Source organism: Protopterus annectens, chromosome 13.part0 (genome assembly GCF_019279795.1).
Source record: "Protopterus annectens isolate FY-2018-M chromosome 13.part0, PAN1.0, whole genome shotgun sequence".
NCBI lineage: Eukaryota > Metazoa > Chordata > Ceratodontiformes > Protopteridae > Protopterus > Protopterus annectens.
Genome location: NC_056747.1, coordinates 738,477,785 through 738,501,792, shown reverse-complemented (window position 1 = coordinate 738,501,792; position 24,008 = coordinate 738,477,785). Strand labels below are relative to the sequence as shown.

At 43.9% G+C, this 24,008-nt stretch overlaps 1 protein-coding gene across 2 annotated transcripts in view; it reads right to left on the bottom strand.

Moving 5' to 3' along the window:
* The window catches only part of ERAL1 (Era like 12S mitochondrial rRNA chaperone 1), a 609,521-nt gene that overhangs the window by 222,662 nt on the left and 362,851 nt on the right, over positions 1 to 24,008 (bottom strand). For both annotated transcript variants that reach the window (XM_044054425.1, XM_044054426.1), the window contains exon 7: positions 21,754 to 21,866. In XM_044054425.1, the coding sequence (XP_043910360.1) occupies positions 21,754 to 21,866 (113 nt within the window). The remainder of the gene's footprint in view (positions 1 to 21,753; positions 21,867 to 24,008) is intronic.

Sequence of the window (24,008 nt, the reverse complement as noted above, 5' to 3'; positions counted from 1 at the left end):
AATGTCTGTGCTACAGAATAGGTTGTAGCACCTATAGGAAAAAGTGGCATGGTTTTATGACTTTCAGCAGCTGCACCACATCTGAGCAAAGCTCTGTATGTATTGCAGCACATAGGTGCTAAACCCTGGTAGCTTCTAATGATTGGGGATAGTGGGGGAAACATCAGATGACCAGATGTGTGTGATGTGTCAGACAGGGACACGAATCACTGGTTTCAGAGAGAGAGAGAGAGAGAGAGAGAGACAGGTGGAGGACTTGGCTGAGGACCTAACTCTGAAACTGTGCCAATGGGGAGTCTTACTGGGGACTTGGCGGGAGACAGATATAGGGAAACACAGGCCCCGGGGCTGTGTTCCCTGTGTGCTCTTAAGGGAAACTGTGCTCGATACAGAGAGGTCTGCATCTGGAAATACTGAGTGCATCTATTTGTGTCCCAAGTGAACGTCCTTCTCCAGTATCAGTGGTGAGGATTCAGGCTCCTTGACTACTGGCCCAGCATGGGGACATCATAACATAGACAAAGTAGGGACAGGAGACTACAAATCAAGCTGTAAGAAGAACAGATTTTGTCTTTTCTCATTTTAAATACAGCATATATCATTGTGATCATTATTAAGAACTTAACAGTTACACTCAAGGCGACATCCTTTCTGCACTGTAATGCTGCAGCAGTGTATGCCCAAAACACTATCTTCCAAGAAATAAGGTACAAAATAAATGGCTAAGGCAGACCAGGATGACTACTGACATGGTAAAAAGTGTTCAGTTGGAAGAAATGAGTGTGTAGTGAGAAGGGAAGAAAAAATGCTAAAAAAGAAATAAAATTTGTAATAGATTTATGGACTAAAGCTTGGACTTCTTAATGTGCTGCTTTGTGTGCCAGGGGGGTACAGAGTTTAAATATTTCCACCTTCATTTGCCTACTGTGCGACTTTGAGCAAGCCACTTAGTGTCTTGGGATAACTGGAAACTTGGATTATGCTTCTTTATGGTCTCCTAGACTGCATGCCTAGTAAAGTACAGTTGTGTACACTTACCATAAATGTAGATGTTCGAGTGTATTCACTGTTGCAGTCATCACATTTGGGTTATCTGCTTGCAGTAGCCCTCAGTCGGCCTTGGTTAACAAAATCTTGGTTCCTGCATCGGTTGCTCTCTCTTCTTCCGTGACGTCAGGTCGTCAGGGGTATAAAACATGCAGCCGAAACCATTACATCAGTTTTTCTTGCCCCAGATGTCAGGTGCCCCCCTAATGGGAAGCAATTAAATATATAAATATACAAGGTTATACCTCCAACAAAAAAGTAAATACACCAAAAAGCTTTTAAGCATAGTAAAGGAGAGTAGAGGTATAGCCAAAAGACGTCAGGGGTCTGGAAGGAGGGTAACCAGGGCTGCAACAGTGAATACACTTGAACATTTACATTTATGGTAAGTGTACACAAATGTACTATGTTCTTCGTGTTTCACTGTTGCAGTCACCACATTTGGGTAGATTCCCAAAGCTAAGGATGGGAGGAGGAAATTAGATAGCATTAGGACCAGCTAGAATGCCCTACAAGACTGCAGTGGCAAAGCCAGCTCTGGATTTAGAGAAAATTGGCAAATGGTAATGCTTGGTATGTACAGAACTCCAGGTAGCAGCTTCTAGGATGTCCCTGGTATGGACGCCTCTGAGAAAGGCTGTAGAGGTAGATGCAGCCCTGGTTGAGTGGGGTCTGATCCCCTCTGGGAAAGGTTTTCCATGGTGCTTATAGCAGAAAAGAATGCAATGGCCTATCCATTTAGAAATTATTTGCTTTGAAATAGCCTTCCCCTCTGTCCCTGCAGCAAATGCCACCAGCAGTTGTTTAGATTTCCTTTGAGGTTTAGTCCTGTCCAAGTAGAATCCAAGTTGTATGTGCACATCTAAGGAGTGCAGTTTCCGTTCCCCTTTGTTCTGTGGATTAGGAAAGAAAGTTAAATGAATAGACTGATTAAGAGCAACACTGGATACCACCTTGGGCATGAAGGAGGGACTGGTTCTGAGGGACACCCTGTCCACATGAAAGATGATGAAAGGCTCCACTGCTATAAGGGCCTGTAATTCAGATACCCTTCTTGCTGAAGTGATTGCTAAAAGGAAAGCTGTTTTCCAAGAAAGAAATTTTAAATCTGCAGTAGCAGCTGGCTTGAGAGGAGGAATAGTGAGTTTCTCCAAGACAAAGTTAAGGTCCCAGGCTGGAGTGGGAGCTCTCCTGGGTGGTCTTAAATTTTTGGCCCCTCTGAGGAACTGCTTGAACAGTGGATGAGAGAAGAGGGGAGGTTCTGTGTTATAATGAGCTGAAATGGCTGAGGTGTGAATTTTGATGAAGGAAAAAGACAGGCCCTTGTGAAGCATCTCAGTTAGGTATTGTAAAATCGGAGGTAAATTGGGCGCTGCTGTGCTCATCCCTTGAGAATGGTTCCAGGTACAGAATCTTTTCCATTTCTCAGCATAAGATTTTCTAGTACTAGGCCTCCTTGCCTCTAAGTCTAAGATGATATCCATCACTGGTTTACTGAGGGATGGTAAAGGAGAGTTTAGGTAATTAGCCAGGCTGCTATGTTCAGTGTTTGAAGCCGAGGGTGCAGAATCTGGTTCTCCTGCTGAGACAACAGGGAAGGAGTCTGAGGCAGGTGTCATGGGGCCAACAGTGACACACTGCGCAAGAGGGGATACCAGTGTTGGCGTGGTCTGTCTGGTGCAATCAAAATCGTCCTTGGTTTGCCCTGTTTGATCTTTAGTAGTACCTTGGAGAGCAGAGGCAGAGGAGGAAAGGCATAAACTGATAATCCACTTTCCAAGCTTGTTTGTTGGGAGTCCTTGTACAAAATTTGTCCAACTGATATTTCTGGGGGGAGGCAAACAGGTCTATATCTGGGCTCCCCCACTTGCTTGTCAACATGTTGAAAATCCTTGGTTCCAGTTTCCACTCGTGTGGGTTTCATGAGGTTTCTGCTTAGTCCTTCTGTCAGTGTATTTAGTTCTCCTGGAAGGAATTGAGCTTGTAGATGCACTTGGTAGCTCAAGGCTGTGTTCCACAATGCCACGGCTAGCCGGCAGAGGGGGTAAGAATGTGTACCTCCCTGCTTGTTTATGTACCACATAACAGTGGTATTGTCTGTCTTTACCATTAATTGTCCTGGAAGAATGTGGTCCTTGAAGCATTCTGTACAGCTAACATTTCTTTTTGATTGCTATGCAGGTGCATTTGACTTGGGTTCCATTTGCCCAGAATGCACTTCCCTGCCAGGTGAGTCCCCCATTTGCCCTGAATGCACTTCCCTGCCACGTGAGTCCCCCCATGCATAGTCTGATGAGTCTGTTGTTAGGGTTTGGGCGGCAGGGGGTAGTGTGACTGGTAGTCCCTTGTTTTGGTGGCAGGCCTCTGCCCACCAAAGGAACTTTAGGCGTAGGCAAGGTATGATAGGAATCATTGCTTCTAGATCCTAAGAATGTTGACACCCATAGGCTTTTTAGATACCATTGTTTCCTCATATGCAGTCTTGCATATGGAATTAGAAGAATGCAGGAGGCTATGAACCCCAAGGCTTGCAGTATTTGCCTTGCAGATAGCAGGGGTTTTTGTGGCCACTTGTTTGAAGTAGTTTGTTAAATGAATGTGTTTCTCTGGTGTGAGGAAAGCCATCTGGGAAGTTGTATTCAAGCTTGCTCCAAGGAATATAATTTGTTGATACCAGATTAGATTTATTTTCGTTTATGGTGTACTCCAGACAAGTTATCACCCTTTGTACAAAGGCCGGATGATTCAAAACTATGTCCTGGCTTTCTGCCTGAATTAGACAATCGTCCAGGTATGGATACATTTGAATATTTCTTTGTCTGCAAAATGCAATGACTGGAGCTAGGCACTTTGTGAATACCCTGGGTGCAGTACATAAGCCAAAGGGCAGTGCAGAGAACTGATAGTAAGTGTAGCCTGCTTTGAAGCGTAGGTCATCTTCTGCAAGATTCCCTGATTGGGATGTGCAGGTATGCTTCTTTTAAATCCAGTGTTGCCAACCAGGCATCTTTGCCTAACATAGGAAGCAACTGGTGAAGAGTCACCATCATGAATTTTGGAATCACCAAAAAGGTGTTTAGAGTAGTCAGGTCCAGGATAAGACACCATGAATTATATTTTCTGGGCACCAGGAAAAGTCTCAAGTAGAAACCTTGTCCCTTTTCCTCTTCTGGTACCAACTGAAAAGCCCCCATGCTTAAGAGAGAGAGAGTACTTGCTTTTGGGACTCTGTCCACTGATTTGGGGGTAGATCTGGCCAACCGCTTGTGGTTGGTAATTTGTGGAAGTGAAATCTGTATTCTTCGGACAATATACTTAAAACCCATTGTCCAGGGTAATGAGTTCCCAGTTCTTTGCATGCAGAGCAATCTTTCCCCCCAAAGGGGAAGTCAATCGAAAAGTGCTTGGAAGTTTTAAAAATAAGTCATTGAGACAGTTTACCATAAGGGGGAGTTTTATTACTCCCAGATTTGGAAGTGGAGGCCCCCAACTGCTTAGTCCTGTGCATACCCTGGGACTGAAGCCTGGGTGCTCTGCTGGATCTGGGTTTGGAGGCAGGAAAGGACCAATTCTTAGAAGGCCAATGCCTACTAAATCTTGGAGGTTGTACTTGTAAAAAATCTTTAACAGTTTGCATAGATTTTGCTTTTTCCTGCATCTTAAGAACTTCTTCTGCCTTGTTGCCAAACAGGCGGTCCTGATTTAAGGGAGCATCCAGTAATTTAGCTTTAACATAATCTGGCAAGGATTGCTCCTTAAGCCAAGCATGCCTTCTAAGTACAGACCCAGTTACAGCAGCCCTGCAAGATGTTTCTAGTGAATCAAAGCCACATTGCAAAGTATGTTTTCCAACTTGTTCAGCAGAATCCATTAAATCCTGTAAATCCTTATTTTCAGCACAATCAGGAATCAATATCATTTTCTGTTTAAGCAATCCAATAATATGCTGCTGATACTTTAACATATGAAACTGGCAGTTTAAGGCCCTAAAGGCCAAAGTCGCAGAAGTGCATACCTTCTTACGCCATCAATCCAGCGCCCTGGAGTCTCTATCAGAGGGGGTAGGATTTTTGATAGTAGTAGCTTTAATGCCCTTGGGTCCTTGTGAAATGGTCTCAGGATCCGCAGTAGGATTTTTGAAAAGGAACTTATTAGAGGGTTCCTGACCTCTCACATCTATCAGGTTTTCTGGGAGCAGGAGGTAAAGAGTCAGGGGCCAAGTTAGATTCCGAAAAAGCATCATCAACAATGTCTAGTACAGGAGGTATGGCTAAAGGCCTGTGCTGGGGCAGGAGTAAGAAATCCACAAGCCTCTTTTTAGAATCAGAGAAATCCTGACTTTCCTAACGAAAATGCTCCCTGAGAGTATGCAAGGTTTCACCAAAACAAAAATCCTCTGGGGGGGGGGGGGGGACAGAGGGAATGGAGTCCTCAGCATCAGAATCCTCATAGGTAGAGAAGAGTAAATCCTGGTCATCAGAAGAAACAGAAATTTCAGAATCCTGGTAGTATCATAAGCAAACTCAGTCCTAGGTCTCTTAGAGGGGGAAGGTTGGCTTCCCCTGATTAAAGTAATAAGGTCTTCAGCCATTCTTATCGTTTGTTTTTTAGGCATAGAGGCCTGACCATGCAGTCTGGGCATCAGTTTTCTAGGCATGGTTCGAGTTTTAGGCCTTGAAGAAGAAGATGGCGCTGGTTTAATATGCAAGTCAGTAGGCCTGAATACACCCTCAGAAGCTGGTGCCCGCACAGCGGCTCCAGACCCATCCAAGGTAGGGACATCCGCAGGTTCCACAGTTGAAGCATCTTGCGGCATACCAGACTCCGAATGGGTCTCAGTAGAGGCCTGCGAATCTGAAGTAGCGGGCATCAGGGGCTGCGAAAGCACCTCTCTGAGAACCGGCGACTAGCTTAGAAGTGTCGTCGGCAGCTTTGGACCAGGCAGCCTGTCTCTGTAGTTAGTTATCTTTGCGTTTTTTCGGAATGTCGGTAGTCGGATGGCTTACTGAAGACATAACAGGATAATTGAACAGAGCACCAAAATAACTAGAAGCGAAAATATACCTACGACGGACAGTTTGAGGTTTAAATAAGGCACAAAACCGACAGAGGTACACCGTGGTCAGAGCCTAGGCAAGGAATACAGTATGAATGAAAATCTTTACGAGGTATTTGCTTGCCACAAGAAATGCAATTATTTACTTTAACTGATATTGGTTTACAGCAAGAAAAAGTTTCCCCAACGGGGTACTTAGCTTTTAGTTGAAGACTTTGGATCTGAAACTCGAAAATGAAAATTTCAGGAGGCGGCCGACCTGCACTTGCGAACTGCTTCTGCTTCGGGCACCACACAGCAAGAAAGACTGATGTAATGGCGTCGGCTGCATGTTTTATACCCTTGATGACCTGATGTCACAGAAGAAGAGACAGCAAACGACGCAGGACCCAAGACTTTGTTAATCAGGCCGAATGAGTGCTACTGCAAGCAGATAACCCAAATATGATGACTGCAACAGTGAAACACAAAGAATATCTGCCTATGAACCTACTTTAAACTACATCAAAGCAATGCAAAGGCTTTTTCAGGGTGCTTTCATGTCCTCCCATTTCCCAAAGACATGCCATTAGGTGAATCTCCTCTCCAATAAACTGCCAGTATTGTGTGTGCACCATGTACAAAATAAGGGTGAGTACATCTTGTAAAGCTAAGACTGAGACTGCAGACTGTTTACTTCTCTGCCTCATGGCCATCATTTGGTCAGATAAGGTCTGGCTCTTTTGGGATCATAAAAAGGTTACTGTGTACATACCAGATAGTGAATGAATCAATGCAAAGGCTAGGTAGTGAATGAATCAATGCAAAGGCTAGGCAGTAACCACTAGACTAGTGGATTTAGGAATGAACTACAGGAACAGCACAGTGAATTTTCCCAGTGTGAAATAGTTGCTTCCTGCCCATTTCCTCTTCCAAGCACTTCCCCCCTCCCGTCACCCGCACTTTTAATTTTCTGAGAGAGTACTGCATGCACTAGACAGGTTACTTGTACAGATGATTATAAGAGAAGTTATGTACTCACCATAAAGTACAGTTTTGTACCTACCATAAATGTAGATGTTCGAGTGGTTATACTGCTGCAGTCATCACACTTGGGTTATCCTGTCGTCAGGCGGTCCCGCAGTCGGCCAAATCCCAAAGTCCTGGTCTGGCGTCGGTTGTTGTCGGCTCTTCCCTGACGTCAGTGCGACAGGGGTACAAAAGAGACAGCCAACGCCATTTTCTTCAGTTTTTCTTGCCCCAGATGTCAGGTGCCCCCAACTAGGAAGACAATACAATAGCTATGCAACAATACCTTAGTAGATAAGCAATAGTACTAGCTGTTAGCAAATACACCATACAGACATGCATCCAATAGTTACAATCCATGTACATCAATCTAACACCCTGGTATGTAGAGGGGATGGAGAGAGGGTAACCTGGACTGCAGCAGTATAACCACTCGAACATCTACATTTATGGTAGGTACAAAACTGTACTATGTTCATCGTGCTATACTGCTGCAGTCATCACACTTGGGTAGAATCCCAAAGCTATGGAAGGGTGGCTGGTACTAAATTGGGTTAGGTGATGCTAGGATGCCTTGCAGAACTGCAGTGGCAAAACCAGCTCTGGTTTTTGAATATAATGGAAGGTGGTAGTGCTTGGTAAAGGTGTGCACTGAACTTCAAGTAGCTGCCTCCAGAATGTCTTTGGTTGGAACCCCTCTGAGAAAGGCTGCTGAGGCTGCAGTAGCCCTGGTAGAATGGGATCTGATATTGACAGGCACTGCCTTCCCATGGTGCGAGTAGCAAAAGCGGATACAATGTGCTATCCATTTGGAGATGGTCTGTTTTGAAATAGCCTTTCCTTGTGAACCTGCAGCATATGATACAAAGAGTTGGTCAGTTTTTCTGAAGATTTTGGTCTTATCTAAATAGTAACGTAGCTGTCTGTGAATGTCCAGAGAGTGAAGGAGCCTTTCTCCTTTATTCTGTGGGTTAGGATAAAAGGTGGGTAAATGAATGGTCTGATTCAAAGCCACACTGGATACTACCTTGGGCATGAAGATAGGGTTAGTTCGTAAAGAGACTCTGTCCTGATGGAAAATGATGAAAGGTTCCACTGCCATAAGTGCCTGTAGTTGTGAGACCCTGCGTGCTGAGGTAATAGCCAGTAACAAGGCTGTTTTCCAAGACAAGTATTGTAGTTCTGCTGAGAATGCTGGTTCGAAAGGAGGTAGTGTTAACTTTTCTAAAACGAAGTTCAGGTCCCAAGTTGGTGTTGGTGGTTTTCTGGGGGTCTTATATTCTTAGCCCCTCTGAGAAACTGCCTAAGTAAAGGGTGTGAGAAAATTGGGGGATCCGTATTATATTGAGCTGAAATGGCTGAAGCATGGATCTTAATGGAGGAGAAGGAAAGGCCTTTGTGTAGCATCTCAGTTAGGTATCGCAGTATGTGAGGAATGTTTGGTATCCAAGGATTTTGACCTTTAGCCTGGTGCCATGCACAAAATCTTTTCCATTTGTCTGAGCAAGTCTTCCTGGTGCTGGGCCTCCTGGCCTCCATAATTACATTCAGGACGTCCTTTGAGAGAAGTGTTGATTAATAATTTAAGGAATTCTCCATGCAGCTAAATTTAAAGTTCTGAGCTGGCTGTGACGGGTTTGATAGTTTTTCAAAGTCAACAGTAGTGGGAATTGGACAAGATCCATGGAGGGCTGTGAGTCAAGTTCCTTAGTAATGAGTACCAGGGCTGGCGTGGCCAGTCCGGAGCAATGAGGATCATTTGTGGTCTCTCTGATCTGACCTTCAATAATACCTTGGTCAATAGAGGTAGTGGAGGGAAGGCATAGACTGTCAGTGTTGTCCAACTGAATGATAGAGCGTCCACTTTCCAGGCTAGGGTGTGATAAGTCCTTGTGCAGAATTTTTGTAATTGGCAGTTGTTGGGGGAGGCAAATAGATCTATGTCTGGACATCCCCAACTTTGAGTTATCATTGAAAATACTTGTGGGTGTAGTTTCCACTCGTGAGGGTCTGTCATATTTCTGCTTAATTCGTCTACCAATATGTTTTCCTTTCCTGGAAGGAATTGTGCTTGTAGTTGTACTTGGTAGGTCAAAGCTGTGTTCCATAAGGTCATAGCCTGTCTGCATAAAGGGTAGGAGTGTGTTCCTCCCTGTTTGTTTATGTACCACATAACTGTGGTGTTGTCTGTCCTTATTAGAAGTTGTCCTGGATGCAAGAGGTCCTTGAAGACTGTCAGTGCATTTTACACAGCTACCATCTCCTTTTGGTTGATGTGAAGATGCATTTGTTTTGCAGACCATTTGCCCTGTATGCACTGTCCTGCCATGTGTGCTCCCCCAGGCGTAGTCTGAAGAATCTGTTGTCATGGTTTGGTTTGCTGGAGGCAAGACGAAAGGAAGACCCTTGTTTGTTTGACATGCTTGAGGCCACCATAGGAACTCTTTTTGAAGGCAGGGAATGATAGGTATATTTGTTTCACGGCTGTGCCTGTGTTGAGACCATACACTTTTCAGGTACCATTGTAATTTTCTCATATGCAGCTTTGCATATGTGATTAGTTGAATGCATGATGCCATGAACCCCAATGCCTGCAGGATTTTCCTTGCAGTGAGCTGGGTAAAGGTTGCTATCTTTTTGAAGTACTGAGTCAATTGTTTTTGTTTGTCTGGCGTGAGGTAAGCCATCTGGGCCATTGCATTTAAGCTGGCACCCAGGAATATTATCTGTTGCGAGGGTATTAGTTTTGACTTCTTTTTGTTTACTGTGTACCCTAGGCAACTGAGCAGCTGTGTTACAAAGGCCAGATGCTGTAACAGAATGTCCTTGCTGTCCACTTGGATCAGGCAGTCGTCCAGATATGGATAAATTTGTATTCCTCGTTGTCTGCAATATGCAATTACTGATGCCAGGCATTTCGTAAATACTCTGGGTGCAGTAGATAAGCCAAAGGGCAATGCAGAGAATTGATAATGCGTTGTACCTGCCAAAAATCTGAGGTATCTTCTGCAATCTTGTCTGATAGGGACATGCAGGTATGCCTCTTTGAGGTCCAACGTTACCAGCCAAGACTCCTTGCCCAGCATGGGAAGGAGCTGCTGTAGTGTGAGCATTTTGAATTTGGGTACCTCCAGGTATGTGTTCAGAATTGAGAGGTCTAAGATGGGCCTCCAGGCTTTGTCCTTTCTTGGGACTAGAAACAGTCTTGAGTAAAAACCTTGACCTTGCTCCTTTGTAGGTACCTTCTGAATTGCTTTCATATCCATGAGAGCTGAAATTTGCGTTTGAGCCTCTGCCCATTGGTTTGGAGGCAGATTTGGCCTTTACCTCAAGTGTGGAAATGAAATCTGTAGCCTCGGGTAATAATGTCCAGAATCCATTTGTCCTTTGTTATGATGCGCCAATTTTGTGGAAATAGAGCCAGTTTCCCTCCCAAAGGTGCTGCCAGGGCAATTCTGCTTGGCAGGCGAAGAGGGAAGTCATCGTGTTTGTTTCCTGAAGGGTTGAGATCTTTCGTCTCCACCACTTTGAGTTGTTGTATGCCATTGTCTAGGCCTGAAAGAACCTTGTGGCTGGCCTCTGCCCCTTGGGCGCCTGTACCTACCTCTTTGGGGTCTGTCTGATGCAGGAAAGGACCATTTTTTTTGATGGCCATTTTCTGCTGAAACGAGGAGGTTGTACCTGTAAAAAATCTTTAACTGTTTGCATAGATTTTGCCTTTTCTTCCATTTTCTTCAAAATTTCCTCTGCTTTGACACCAAATAACACATCTTTCTGCAATGGGGCATCCAATAACTTTGCTTTGACATGTTCTGGTAAGGCTTGTTCTTTAAGCCAAGCATGCCTACGTATGACAGACCCTGTGACAGCTGCTCTACATGAGGCTTCCAATGAATCAAAAGCACAGTGTAAGGTATGTTTTCCCACCTGTTCTGTTGCATGCAGCAAATCCTGCATCTCTTTCAAATCTAGTTGATCTGTCTGAGGGATCAGCTTCTGCTTTAACTGTGTAATCAAATACTATTGGTATTTTAGTATGTGGAATTGGCAGTTGAATGCCCTCATGGCCAAAGTGGCAGACGTATACACTTTCTTTCCCCATCTTTCTAATGCTCTGGAATCTCTTTCAGAAGGAAGTGGATTCTTAGCAGTAGAGGCCTTAACCCCTTTGGGACCCTGGGAAATGGTCTCGGGGTCTGCATTAGGGCTTTTGTATAGAAACTTATGAGTATCAGGAACTCGGTAGTATCTGTCTGGTTTAGCTGATGCTGGAGGTAAGAAATCTGGGTTTAAACTGGATTCAGAGAAAACATCATCCAAAATGTCTAAAACTGGAGGAATTGCAAGGGGTCTATGCTGTGGAAGAAGAAGAAGAAACTCACGGAGTCTTTTCTTGGAGTCAGAGTAATCTTGGCCTTCCCAGTGGAAGTGTTCCCTCATGGTGTGTAAAGTTTCCCCAAAAGAGTAGTCTTCAGGAGGGGAGACAGAGGGAATGGACTCTTCAGCACCTGAGTCTTCATAAGGAGGGAAGGAGTAATCCTGGTCGTCAGAGTTGCCTGAGGAAATGGATGCTTGGTCAGAGGAAGGATAATCTTCCTCCAGTCTAGGCCTTTTGTCAGGTTGGGGTTGGGATCCCCTGATAAGGGTAATTAAATCCTCAGCCATCTTAAGCATCTGTTTTTTAGGGGCCTGTGGGGGGGGGGTGTGGCCCCGGATTTCTAACTTTCAAGGGGGCTTTGAGCTTAGCATAAGGCTTGGCAGAGGCAGTTGTCGGTTTGAAAACACCCTCTGAGACCGAAGGCCTATCTAAAATTTCCGGATCCCCGTCGGGGCTGGCTTCCGAGGATTGAGGTGGAACCGGATCCTGAGGCCCAACTGCTTCGGTTTGGGATGCCGTCAGAAATTCTGAATCAGCGGTAGTCAGGGGCTGCGAAGGCGCCTCACTGAAAACCGGAGAACCGGCGTCAGGCCTTGCTGAGGTCTCGGTATCTGGTCTTCGCCTTGGCTGCCGGTCCTTATCTTTGCGTTTTTTAATCATTGCTGATGTCGGTTGCTCCGACGGCATGCTATAGTTAAATTTTTTGCCAAAATAATGCTGGGCGAATTCTGCCCGATGCTTAACTGTACGTTTGTTGAATCTAGCACAAAACCGACAACCAGAGACGTTGTGGTCTGGGCCTAGGCAAGGAATACAATAAGAATGAAAATCCTTATGAGGTATTTGCTTCCCAAAAGAAATACAATTATTAACTTTGTCTGACATCGGTCTGAGGCAAGAAAAGTTTCCCCAACGGGGTACTTCGCTTTAGAGAAGACTTCGGGCTGAAACTCTATTCGAAAATTTCAGTTGCTGGCCGACCGGCACTTGCGAACTGCTTCTGCTTCGGGCACCGTGCGGCAAGAAAGACTGAAGAAAATGGTGTCGGCTGTCTCTTTTGTACCCCTGTCGCACTGACGTCAGGGAAGAGGCGACGACAACCGACGCCGGACCAGGACTTTGGGATTCGGCCGACTGCGGGACCGCCTGACGACAGGATAACCCAAGTGTGATGACTGCAGCAGTATAGCACGATGAACATCGTTCCATCTGCATTGTTGTTCATTTGTCTTCAACCTTTGGGTATAGGCACCAACATCAGTGCCGTGCCAGCCATATCTAAGCTACGGTGCTGAAACGGAGCTCCTCCCCTACCCATAATACCCCTTCTCTCCCTCACTACCTCAGATCGAATTTGCCTGACAAGTGGGTTACTGACCCAAACCCCTAGAAACACAGTGACAGCGAACAACCTCTAGAAGAGGCGGTAGGAGAGAGAACAGCAGGCCACCTTTGCTAGGCCAAACGCTCAGGAAAGGGGGAAGGAGGGAGGGAAGGCTGAAGATAAACAAAGAACAACAATGCAGATGGAATGTTATGGTGAGTACATAACTTTTTTATCTGACATTGTTGTCTTCATTTGATCCTCAACCTGTGGGACAGAGTCCCCAGCTACTTCAGCCCTGGGTAGCCCTAAGGATGTTTCAGAGCATGGCGGAACCAAAGGAAGCTCTGCTCCTAGACGAAATATCCAATTTGTAATGGGATATAAAGGTGTGAGACCTAGCCCATGTAGCTGCAGCACATATCTCATCAACTGGTACCCTGGAAGAAACGTAGACACAGACCTGGTGGAGTGTGCCTTCACTGTAGAAGAAACAGGAACACCATGCTTCTTATAAATAAAAGTGATGCACTTCGCAAACCAGTTGGCAATGGTTACCTTGGAAAAAGGCGATCCCAATCTGGACTTAGAATATGATACAAACAGCTGATTGAACTTCCTGAAAGATTTGATTCTGTCTAGACAGAAACAGAACTGCCTATGTACATCAAGCATGTGTAACTAACACTCCTCTATTTTGAAACTCTGGGAAGAACACAGGAAGATGAATGATCTGAATAATATTCTTCTCTGAGGCGACCTTTGGCATGAAGGAAGGATTTGGCCTAAGAGAAACACTATCTTTGTGAAAAATACGGTATGGGGGCTGAATGCAAATCACCTGTAACATTGATCCAGAATCCAAGGAGGACTGACACCGTGAGACCAAAGGAGAGGAAACCAAACCTGACAAGAACAGAAGGGGGCAATGAGGATCACATGGCACCTCAACCTCTGAGCCTTCTGAAGGAATTTCGCCATAAGAGGAACAGGGGGTTCGCATACAGCAGACAAGGGGGCCAAGCATGAACTAGAGCATCTCTGGGAGTCCCTCTTCTGGGGGGAAATTAGGGTGAAAATCTCACTGCACTTGGTGTTGAAAGGTAAGGTGAAGAGATTGCAGCTCGGTTGACCCCATTTCTGGAAGATCATGTCTGCCACTGACCGTTACAGAGACCACTCGTGAAGAGAAAAAAATGGTCCTGCTGAATTTGTCTGCTAGGATGTTGAAAATCCCTGGAATGTGAATTGCAATAAGAAGGCAGCCTGAGGAAATTGCTCATTCCCACAATCTCACGGCCTCTCGACAGAGAGGGTAAGATCTGTTTCCTCCCTGTTTGTTGATATACCAGACCACAGCCATGTTGTCTGTCTGTACAGCAATCGTTCCTCGTGGGAGAAATGAATGCAGTGCCTGCAACGTCAGAAGCTCTGCCCTCATCTCCAGAACGCTGATGTGTAGATTGGTCTCTAACACTGACCACACCCCTTGAATAGTCTGTCCCAGCCAAGGAGGGAGGCGGCCACAGTGACTGTGGGAGCCATGAAAGATCGACCTTCCGCTAAATTCTGAGTGTTCAACCACCGTGGCAGGGAGGACCTGCAGGTTCTGGACAGCCGAATGGGATGGGACAGGGGCTGGTCCAGGAGCAACCATTGAACTGATAGGGTCCATTAGAGAACTCGTATGTATAGGCTTGCCAAAGGTAAAAATCACAATGGTTGCTGCCATAGGTCCCAAAGCTTGAAGGATTTGAGCTGCTGACGGCAAAGGCATATCTAGAAGAACACGCACCTGCCCCTGAAGAGACTGAATCCTGTCGGTGGGTGAGAAAGACCTTGCACAGGGATGTATTCAACAGCACTCCGATAGATTCCAAGGAATGGAGAGGCTCTAATTTCGATTTGGAAAAATGTATCATGATGCACAAGATCAAAGTTAACTGAAAGGACTGGTCACTGGCCTAAAGAAGCTGATGCTTGGTGGGTGCAGCTAGAAGCCAGTTGTCCATGTAGGGGAAAACACGTATCCCCCAAAACCTGAGATACTCTGCAAGTACTGTTACCACTCTGGTGAACAACCTGGGGGCTGTAGTGAGGGCAAATGGGAGTACCCTGAACTGAATGCCTGGCTCCCGATCGGAAGTGTAGGAACCTCCTGTGACGCTTGTCCATCTTTATGTGATGGAAAGCTTCCTGGAGGTCCACAGAGCAGTAGTCCTTTGGAATGTAGGGAAGGACAGATTGAAATATAACCATCCGGAACTTTGTCTTGGCGACAAACCTGTTCAAGTGGGTGAGCTTTTTGGGCACCAAAAAGAGCCTTGAGTAGACGCCTGATTTGGATAGTCCTGGGGAGATAGTCTGGATGACTCGCTTGTTGAGCAGCTTTGAAATTTTGAGTTTGGCTGCCTCCAGGTGAGTGGGTGGCACATCTGGGAGAGTCTTTTGGGCCTTTGGCGGGTGAAGAAAGGGTATCAGATAGCCCCTGGAAATTACTGTCAGCACTCACTGATTTGACATGATGGCTTCCCAGGCTGATGGGTGCAGAGAAAAGCGACAGTTTAAATCTTACCTAACACTTATTTGCAGTTTGTCAAATTGTACAAGACAAAGACTACAGCTCATTACACTGTACTCTTGCATAAGAGATATCCTCTGTATGATCTCATTTATAAAAGTTTTGTGGACCTTATTTGAGACTTAAATTGAATTCCCGTGCTTCAGTCAGCCTGATGGCATATGTTTTTATCATGCTTCCATGTGCTTGTATACATCTTGGACTGAGCAAATTTCCACACACCTTTTTTAAACCTTCCATTATGGGTCTGCACAAATCCTGGATGCCCTAATCTAAAAGCACATTTGAGAGTATGCCCTTTTCTCATGTACTAGCGATATCTCTGCATAGCAGGAAAAAAAAATCACTGCACTGGGAGATGGAGGGGAATCCTTGGGGTTCCTGTAGATTTTTTAAAGTACCATAACTGTGACAACTGGAATATCAGAAACTGAAGTACAAATAAGGGAAGATGTATATGAAGTCTGAAAGTGCAGTACTTTGGGAGCACTACTCCTAATTACAGTGATCTTGGAGTTATAAATAAAAAAGGAGTGGGGAGGGGCAGTCTCTCCTGTAAAAACTTTGAAGGTATAAAGTGCAATTGTGTAGGTAATTTACCATAATGATAGATGCTTATATAGATCACCACTGCAGTATTTATTTTTTAATTTTTTTTTATTATCATTATTATTATTATTTCTCGGACTTTCACCATAAAAGGTCAATAACCATTCAGTTACAGTTAGCCCTACAAAGCTCAGGATCCTTCCCGTACAGGTCTATTCCAGGTATGCACTGGTGTGCTAGTATAGGTAGAGTGCATGTCTGTACCATCTTCAGCGCTTTTTGCATTAAATATAGTACAGTGTGGTGCAGTACAGCATAGCATAGTATTTGTATAGTATAGTATAGTACAGTACAGTACAGCACAGACCAACCACTAATTTCTTAAATAAATGAGAAGGAACCCTGACATACAGAGCTAATCAGGGTGAGCATAGGAATTCTTAAGAAGGGGAAAAAATAAAGAACCCACCCTGGCCAAAACACAAAAGCTGGACAGGATAACCCAAGAGGGGAGGGAAGGAGAGCATTGGTACTACAAAAGTGATCTACTTAAACATCTACCATTCCAGCAAGCTACCCATACAAAGATCACCACTGCAGTATTCCTTGCTTGTGGGAAGCCTCCCACAGCTTAGTTACATTGGGTGGAGGAAAGGGGTACTCTATCAGAGTTTAGGATGCCTTGAAAGACAGCTTTAGCAAATCCAGTCCTTGCTCTAGATTGAGCATCCAGTTTGTAAAGTTTAGTGAAAGTGTGAACAGAAGACCAAGGGTCAGCTTCAAGAATAGTTTTAGCATCCACATCTTGCATGAAGGTCACTGAAGTTGCTACTGTTTTGTCAGAAGGGGCTCTAATCAATCCTGGTAATGTTTTTTCTATAATTAGAACAGAAATGAACTGCACTGAAAATCCATTTGGCAAGCCCATTTTCCTTCCTACAAAGGAAATTAATTTATCAGACCTTCTCAGATCTTGTCTTTTCTAAGAAAATATACAAAAAAGAGAAGGTAGTTTATTATTTACACAAAAGCTTTATTCACATTTTAAGTTGAGCAAAATTCAAACTACCTTAAATAAAAAATAACCATGCACAATACATGCGTAACTATAAACTTATATATATATGTATGTTTTTGCAGGGGGACAAGCCCCCCTGCACCCCCTACACCCCCTGCTACTTAAATACACTAACTCAGAGAGCGCACTACAATGAGGAAACTGGCAAATCCTGGATTCCACCCTATACGGCAATCCCAATACTAAGTGCTCGGAATTTCAAAACATCGGAGATATGGTCTCAGCCATATGATCTCCGGAGTTTTGAAACTTTGGCGATCTGATAGGGAGTCATATAGGTTCATAGGTGTGTACTAGGCTAATGGCCCTGGGGCCTTTACAAGCCTTGCCATAGGATTACCCTGGCACCGTGCCACCAGACCTTAGTTCCCAGTGCTTCTGTCAAGTAGAGCCACTGGAGTTATCCCTGGGGTGAATTTTCTATTTCCCATCCACTCATTGAGATTTCTCTTGAAGAGGGTCAGCAAGGTGCTCTGCTTGACATGTATGGGAAGTCTATTCCATAGCATGGGCAGGCCCTGGGTTATGAACCTGTCCCTCCAGTACGTTCTGTTGATTGTGGTAAGGAGGTTTGGCGCTTGTGGTTTGGAGGAATTGGAATTTCTTTAGATGTAGCATTTCTGACAGAGCTGGGTCAGACATGGCTTTTGTAAGTCAAGCAGAGATTGCCACTAAGCAGGCGATATGAAACAGAATAGTTGGAGTTTTTTTGAGTCTGTCCATATAGGACAAGTGTTTAAGACCTAGGAGCCTCTTTGTGAGGTACTTTTGCGGCTTCTCCAGTTGTTGCAGGTGTCTGGTGAGGTACACGCCAAATGGGGCATTGTACTCGATGACTGGCCTAATGTGGGAAGAGTAGAGGGAGACCATGACCTCTTTCTTCCTGGATGCAAAACGCTTGGTAATTTGATGTGCAACATAGAAGGACTTTCTGACCACAGTGACAATGTGGTGATCAAAAGAGAGGTTGCTTTCAACCTGTGTTCCCAGATCTCTTATAACGCCATCTGTGTTCAGTGGACTACCATCTATGTGGTAAATCATGGGAACCGAGTTTTTCCCCAAAGGGGATGACAACACATTTTTTGGCATTGAGCTTAAGGCCATGGTTCTGATACCAGTTGTTGGTCTCAGTGAGGCCATTCTGTAGGATGTCAACATCACTTGGGGAGTTAACAATAGCTCCCATCTTGCAATCGTCTGCGAACTTTGTCAGCCAGAGTCCCTTCGTGTTGGCCTGGACTTAAGTAGATACCAAAGAGGCGAGGACCCAGGACCGAACCCTGTGGGACTCCACTCGTGACTAGTCTGCAGTCTGAAGGAGTGAGCTACTTTCACAATGTGGGTTCTATCAGTGAGCCAGTTTGCAACCCACCTAGTGATATAGGGGTTGATGCCTAGCTTAGTGAGTTTTTTTATGATTCCCGAGTGGGGAATGGTATCAAAGGCCTTGGCCAGATCAAGGTAGGTTGTATGAACCACCTTGCCTTCATCCGCAGCTCTGGTGACTGACTCAAAGAAGTCAACCAAGTTGAGCAGGCATGATCTATCCTTCACAAAACCAAACTGTGTGGGATCCAGAGTTTGGAGGTTCTCTATACCCTCGTTTATTAGGTCCATGATGATGTGTTCCATAGCTTTGCATATCAGAAACATCAGGCTAATGGGCCAGTAGTTCCCAGGGTCTGTAGTCGCTTTTCCTTTGTGGAGAGGGATGACTATAGCAGTGCGCCATTCAGTAGGGACAAAGCCTGAAGTGAGGCTGTGATTGAACAGGGCACACAGGTGAGGTGCCAGTTCACTCTGTAGTTCATGTAGAACACAGCCAGGGATGTTGTCAGAACCCATAGAAGCTATATTCTTGGCCTTAACTGCTGTTTTAACCTGTGCAGGAGTAATACTGGGTGCCTGGCAAGCTACTGGTATTGTGATTGGTCCTTTGTGGGGGGGGGGGGTAAAGTTGGTAATGAATCTGTTGGCCAGTAATACTGGCAATATCTGCTGGCTCGGTATAGGAGGTACCATTGTGCAGTAGCTCAGAGCAAATCTGGGTATTGCCATTGAGATTCTTTATATAACTATAGAAGGCCTTGTGGTTGTCTTTACTATCTGCTGCAATTCTGTTTTCATAGTTAGCTTTAGAGGATTTGATGAGGAATCTCAATTTTTTGTTGAGGCTAAGGGAGTTTTTCCAGTCTTGGGACTTTACCTTATTCTGCATCAGTTTCCTCCTTCTGTTGTAGTGTTTGTTTATGGCAGGGGACCACCAGATTGGCTTCCTTTTTTTTTTTGGAGGAAAGCGTCTTGGTTCTATTGGGTATGGCGAGATCCACACATTTGTGTATGTGTTCATACAGTGCACTGGTGTACGAGTCAGCGGTCATGCAGCTATTCTCCATTTGCATGGGTGCCGTGAAGTTGGCCACTTCTGTTTTTAGGAGCCCAAAGTTAGCTTTGGAGAAGTTGTCCGTGGTGGTTACCTTTGCAGAGAGGTGGGAGGGATGTGAATTCCCAAGGTGATTAGTTTGTGGTCGTTCTAACCAGGGAGGAGTTAACTACTGGTGTACAGCAGCAGGCACCCATGTTGGTAATGACCAGGTCAAGGATGCTGCTACCTCTAGTGGGGGTAAGAACGAGGTGGTCCAGGGCATTGGAATTAATGAATTCCAGGAAACGGTGGGCAAGTGTATTGGTACATGAGTACTTTTCCCAGTTAATGGAGGATTAGTTGAAGTACAGGTATATATAAATATAAAAAGTGTGTTCACGTATATATGTGCGTGTGTATATGTGTATGTATGTATATAAAATACACACGTACCTTCATTATTAATAGTAAAATACCTTTTCATTACTTTAATCTGAACTGATACCATATAGTATCTGATGAAGTCTGCAGAGGCAGACAAAAGCGCTTATATTACAATTCTTTAACATTTGCATTTAAAAAAAAATTGGATCTGTGGCAAGCTGTTGCCGTGGAGCTGCTTTACCTTGCGTTTAGAAGGGCTGACCTTTGGAAACGGGTATAACAGGAGATGAAAGATGTTTTGTCGTTTGCTTTTCCTTTTTGGGGTTTTCTAAAGAAATCACATGTGAGAGGCTTGACCCTGACATTCCTCCAAAGACAAGAACGTCATCAAGTTCTAGAGTCTGATGAACACTGTCTGGTCTCTTGGATATCACAAGCTTAGCTACCCCACTTTGTGGCCTGAATGGACATCTGACTGGTTGGGCATGATGTGCCAGAAGATTGCTCTATGTTGGCCTCCAATGGCATCAGGACAGTGGGAGGTGGCCAAGAGGTCAGATGGTCTGCTGGCCTATCAATAGCCTCAAGAAAAACAGATTCTCACCTGGAGAAACTAGCGGACAAAGCAACATCTTCCTTTTGCTTTTTGGTCTTCTTTTTAGACTGTGTAGGTACCTCCAAGACATGAATTTCTAATGACATAGTGGATCATGGCAGGTCTTATATGTGTTTATTCTCTAAACAGATGGTTAAAGAAGACAGATGGCTTCTGAGGGGTTTTCAAAATGAAATCCTGACAAACAGAGCACCCCTTAATGTTATTATTGGGTCCTAGACAGAAAAGATAGTAAGTATGCCTACCATTACGTGGAATCTGCCAAATACACAGGCATTTGCCTCTTAGATGACATAAGTTCGATAGGCTTAAAACAGCCCACAATGGCAGCTAACCTAGTACTTGCCTATAAATAATATTCAGAAGTTAGACATTTCAAGCATGAGGCAGGGTCCCAAAGAGGGCAAATGGATCCTTTCATACAGCTGGCAGACTGAGCTAGAGATAGACTTTAGCTTTCCAGATGAGCGTCAAGAAAATTCTGAGGATTTTCAGACTTGCATGTCCCTTAAGTACCAGCATGTCCTCATGCTAAGGTCAAAGGTTGGCTGCATGGCACATGAGGAAGGAGTGCATAAGCTCTGACAAACTGGACAGATATAGGTTATCTTTGGCAGGATATGTTCCATCCATCAGCATTACTGCAACAGTGATTAAATAATGATCTTCTTTCTGTACTATGAGAGCTATAACAGTGATAGAGTTGTTTTATGCAAACTGGAAGCATTTAACAAATGCAATTGTAATGGGCTACTTGCAACTGGACCCCCTATGTTAAGACAATTAACTATTGTACATCAACTATACATCAACACTTTTTGAACAATTTCACAATAAGACTTAGGAACAAAGTCTGTACATGTGACTCAACTTCGGAACAAAGGCTGAACATGAGTATAATTGTAGACAAATAATTTCTTATCTGCTGCCAGAAAGCTTAAAGAACACTATAAATCCTAAATATCAGCAGCTTGACATATTAATAGCAATTAAGGTGGTCTCTCCCTGGCTCAGAGATGGGGAAGAATCCAAAAATTTGGCACCACCCATTAGTTCACACATCACTGCATATTTTAATTGGTAAAAAAGGATCTAAAATTAGTGCCTATATTTTTATTAATCACCTGCATAATGACATTTAAATACAATCATTATAGAAAGACAAAAACAGCACTACAAAAAGCTTGCACATCACTGAGGAGAATGTGAAGGCAAACAAAAAAAAAAATAAATAAAAGCTTGTGTCATTTCCAAACTAACAGAACCATGCAGCTCCCATAGCCAGGATAATAAGGATGCATTCAAGTAGAACAGAGAAACCAAATAGTTAACAAAAAGGCATTTCTGTAGCATTTCCTTTCTACCTTATTTAAGATGAGGGCAGCTGGGAGATGTATATTCTGAGCAAGGCACTTTAGTACATCATAGCTGAGGTGGCTCCGTGTCCAGTGATCGGAAACATCTACCATCACAAGAACTTAAAATAAAACAAAACAAAAAAAAAAACAATTAGGTTATTTTGGTAATCCTTCCTATAAACTAACAAGCACATTCTGAACAGATTACTGCTTCCAAACAGTCAAGAGACGCAAACAGTTCAACATGTTGACATGGCAACCTGAAATTTGTATTTTAAATGAACATACCATCTGCCCTGGAATGTCAGCTTCAGACTAATGTCACTTACATAAACTTCTCACAGGCTTTCACTTCATTACAGCATTATTTGCTTCAATCTAAGCAAGCCACCTTGGGGGTAGGAAAACACATATTTCATAAAGAATAAAAAATCTGTGCAAGTGGGCAAGCCTTCTATACCCCTGTTAATTATACTTAACTTCGAATCATGCAACACTGGAGAAGAGACAATAGCAGATTCGCCACTGTATAGTAATCCTCCAAAGTACATGTCAACATTTTTCATAAACTGGCATTTTGACAAAAAGCCAGCTTTGACAGTTCACAGTGTACCCATAATATAAGCTGATAAATTATTAAAAATCATTAATGGAAAAGCGGATGTCAATACTTCATGAATGGATGGCTTCACACAATATAAACACATGGACATAATTTAGCGATATGTCAACTAGTCATGAAATCTGGAAAACATTACTGTCAGCTTTTACACTTTATAAGGCCAGCAGCTAGAAAGAGTCTAAGTCCTTAAAGATATATAGATGCATTGTAGAATGAATGCTTAACATTCACTAACCATATCTAGGAGCTTAGAAGGTGGGTTTCTAAAGTCCTGAATGTTATCTAAGATGTATTAAAATCAAGGAATGAACAGCTTTACTTTGCCTTTATATCAGCATCATTAGAGCAAAATTTGAGAACAATTAATCGTATTGATACTATAAAACCAAAACTGCAATATTGTTTGATAGCATACAGGTTTCAAACTTATGAATATCTCCTCACATGGCTCATGGTGCGCCCCCCCCCCCCCCCCCACCAACACACAGAAATACCACATGGAAACAAAATTACAGAACTGCACAAGTCAAGATTAAGCTGTCAGTAATAACAAAATTCAATTGTTAAAGCTTATGCTTTCTCTTGATTTATACATATCTGATGCCAAAGATTATGCTAATGGACCAGATACGCGATTATGCCAGCAAACTGCATAATTTTCATAACTTTAATGTTGGTTATGAACTCAGGATTCTAGAAAAAATGCTTATATATTATAGGTTCATAGGTTAGTACTAGGCTAACTGCCCTTGTGAGCCATTGTAAGTCTAGCCAGTTATCCCTTGTGAGACTCAAACCCTGCACCTTGTGTTTGTAAGGCAAACACCTTACCCATTAGGCCATCCTCCCAACCTTAAAAAGGAAAAAGACTTTACTGGAGTTACTGCAGAACAGTAAAGCTCTAAAATGTCAACAAGTAATTTCTTGTATTTTAGAGTAAGGGCCTTCTGTACCACTGTTAGCAAGTCACTTAACTAGGCAGTGCTCCAGGGTTCATAGTATCATGGGAAGTTACTAGGCTATTGGCCCTGAGGCCCTTAAAAGCCTAGCCAAGAGTTTAGTCCATATTTAGACAAGTCGGCACCCAAAGCCCCTGTCCAGCAGGGACACAGGTGGAATCCCAGGGGTTTATTTCCTGTTTTCCATCCAGTTATCCAGGTTACGCTTAAAAAAAGGGATAATGAGGTACTCTGCTTGATGTGGAGAGGGAGTCTATTCCACAGAACGGGGAGTCGCTGGGACATAAATCTGTCCCGGCAACAAGTCCTATTGATGTCACAGACCAGGTTGAGGTTAAACATGCAGGTTACTCCAGTGGAGCTTGACTTGTGGATATACAGCAGTTACAGTCCCATCAAGGCGGGGTCTATGATTGCTTTGTATGCCAGACAGAGGTCACCTCTGAGAAGTCTGTATGAAACAGAGTAGAGATTATATCACCCCAGATGGGACTCGAACCCACAATCTATGGCTTAGGAGGCCAATGCCTTATACATTAGGCCACTGGGGCTAGAAGGAGCACTTGTATCAGTGGGTTTACCTGTTTAACAAATGAAATACGTGCTACATGCAAAATGTAGTACTGTTTAGTACCATATAACATCTGTTTAAAGTGCTTCTTCATTGCTTGGGAACTCCA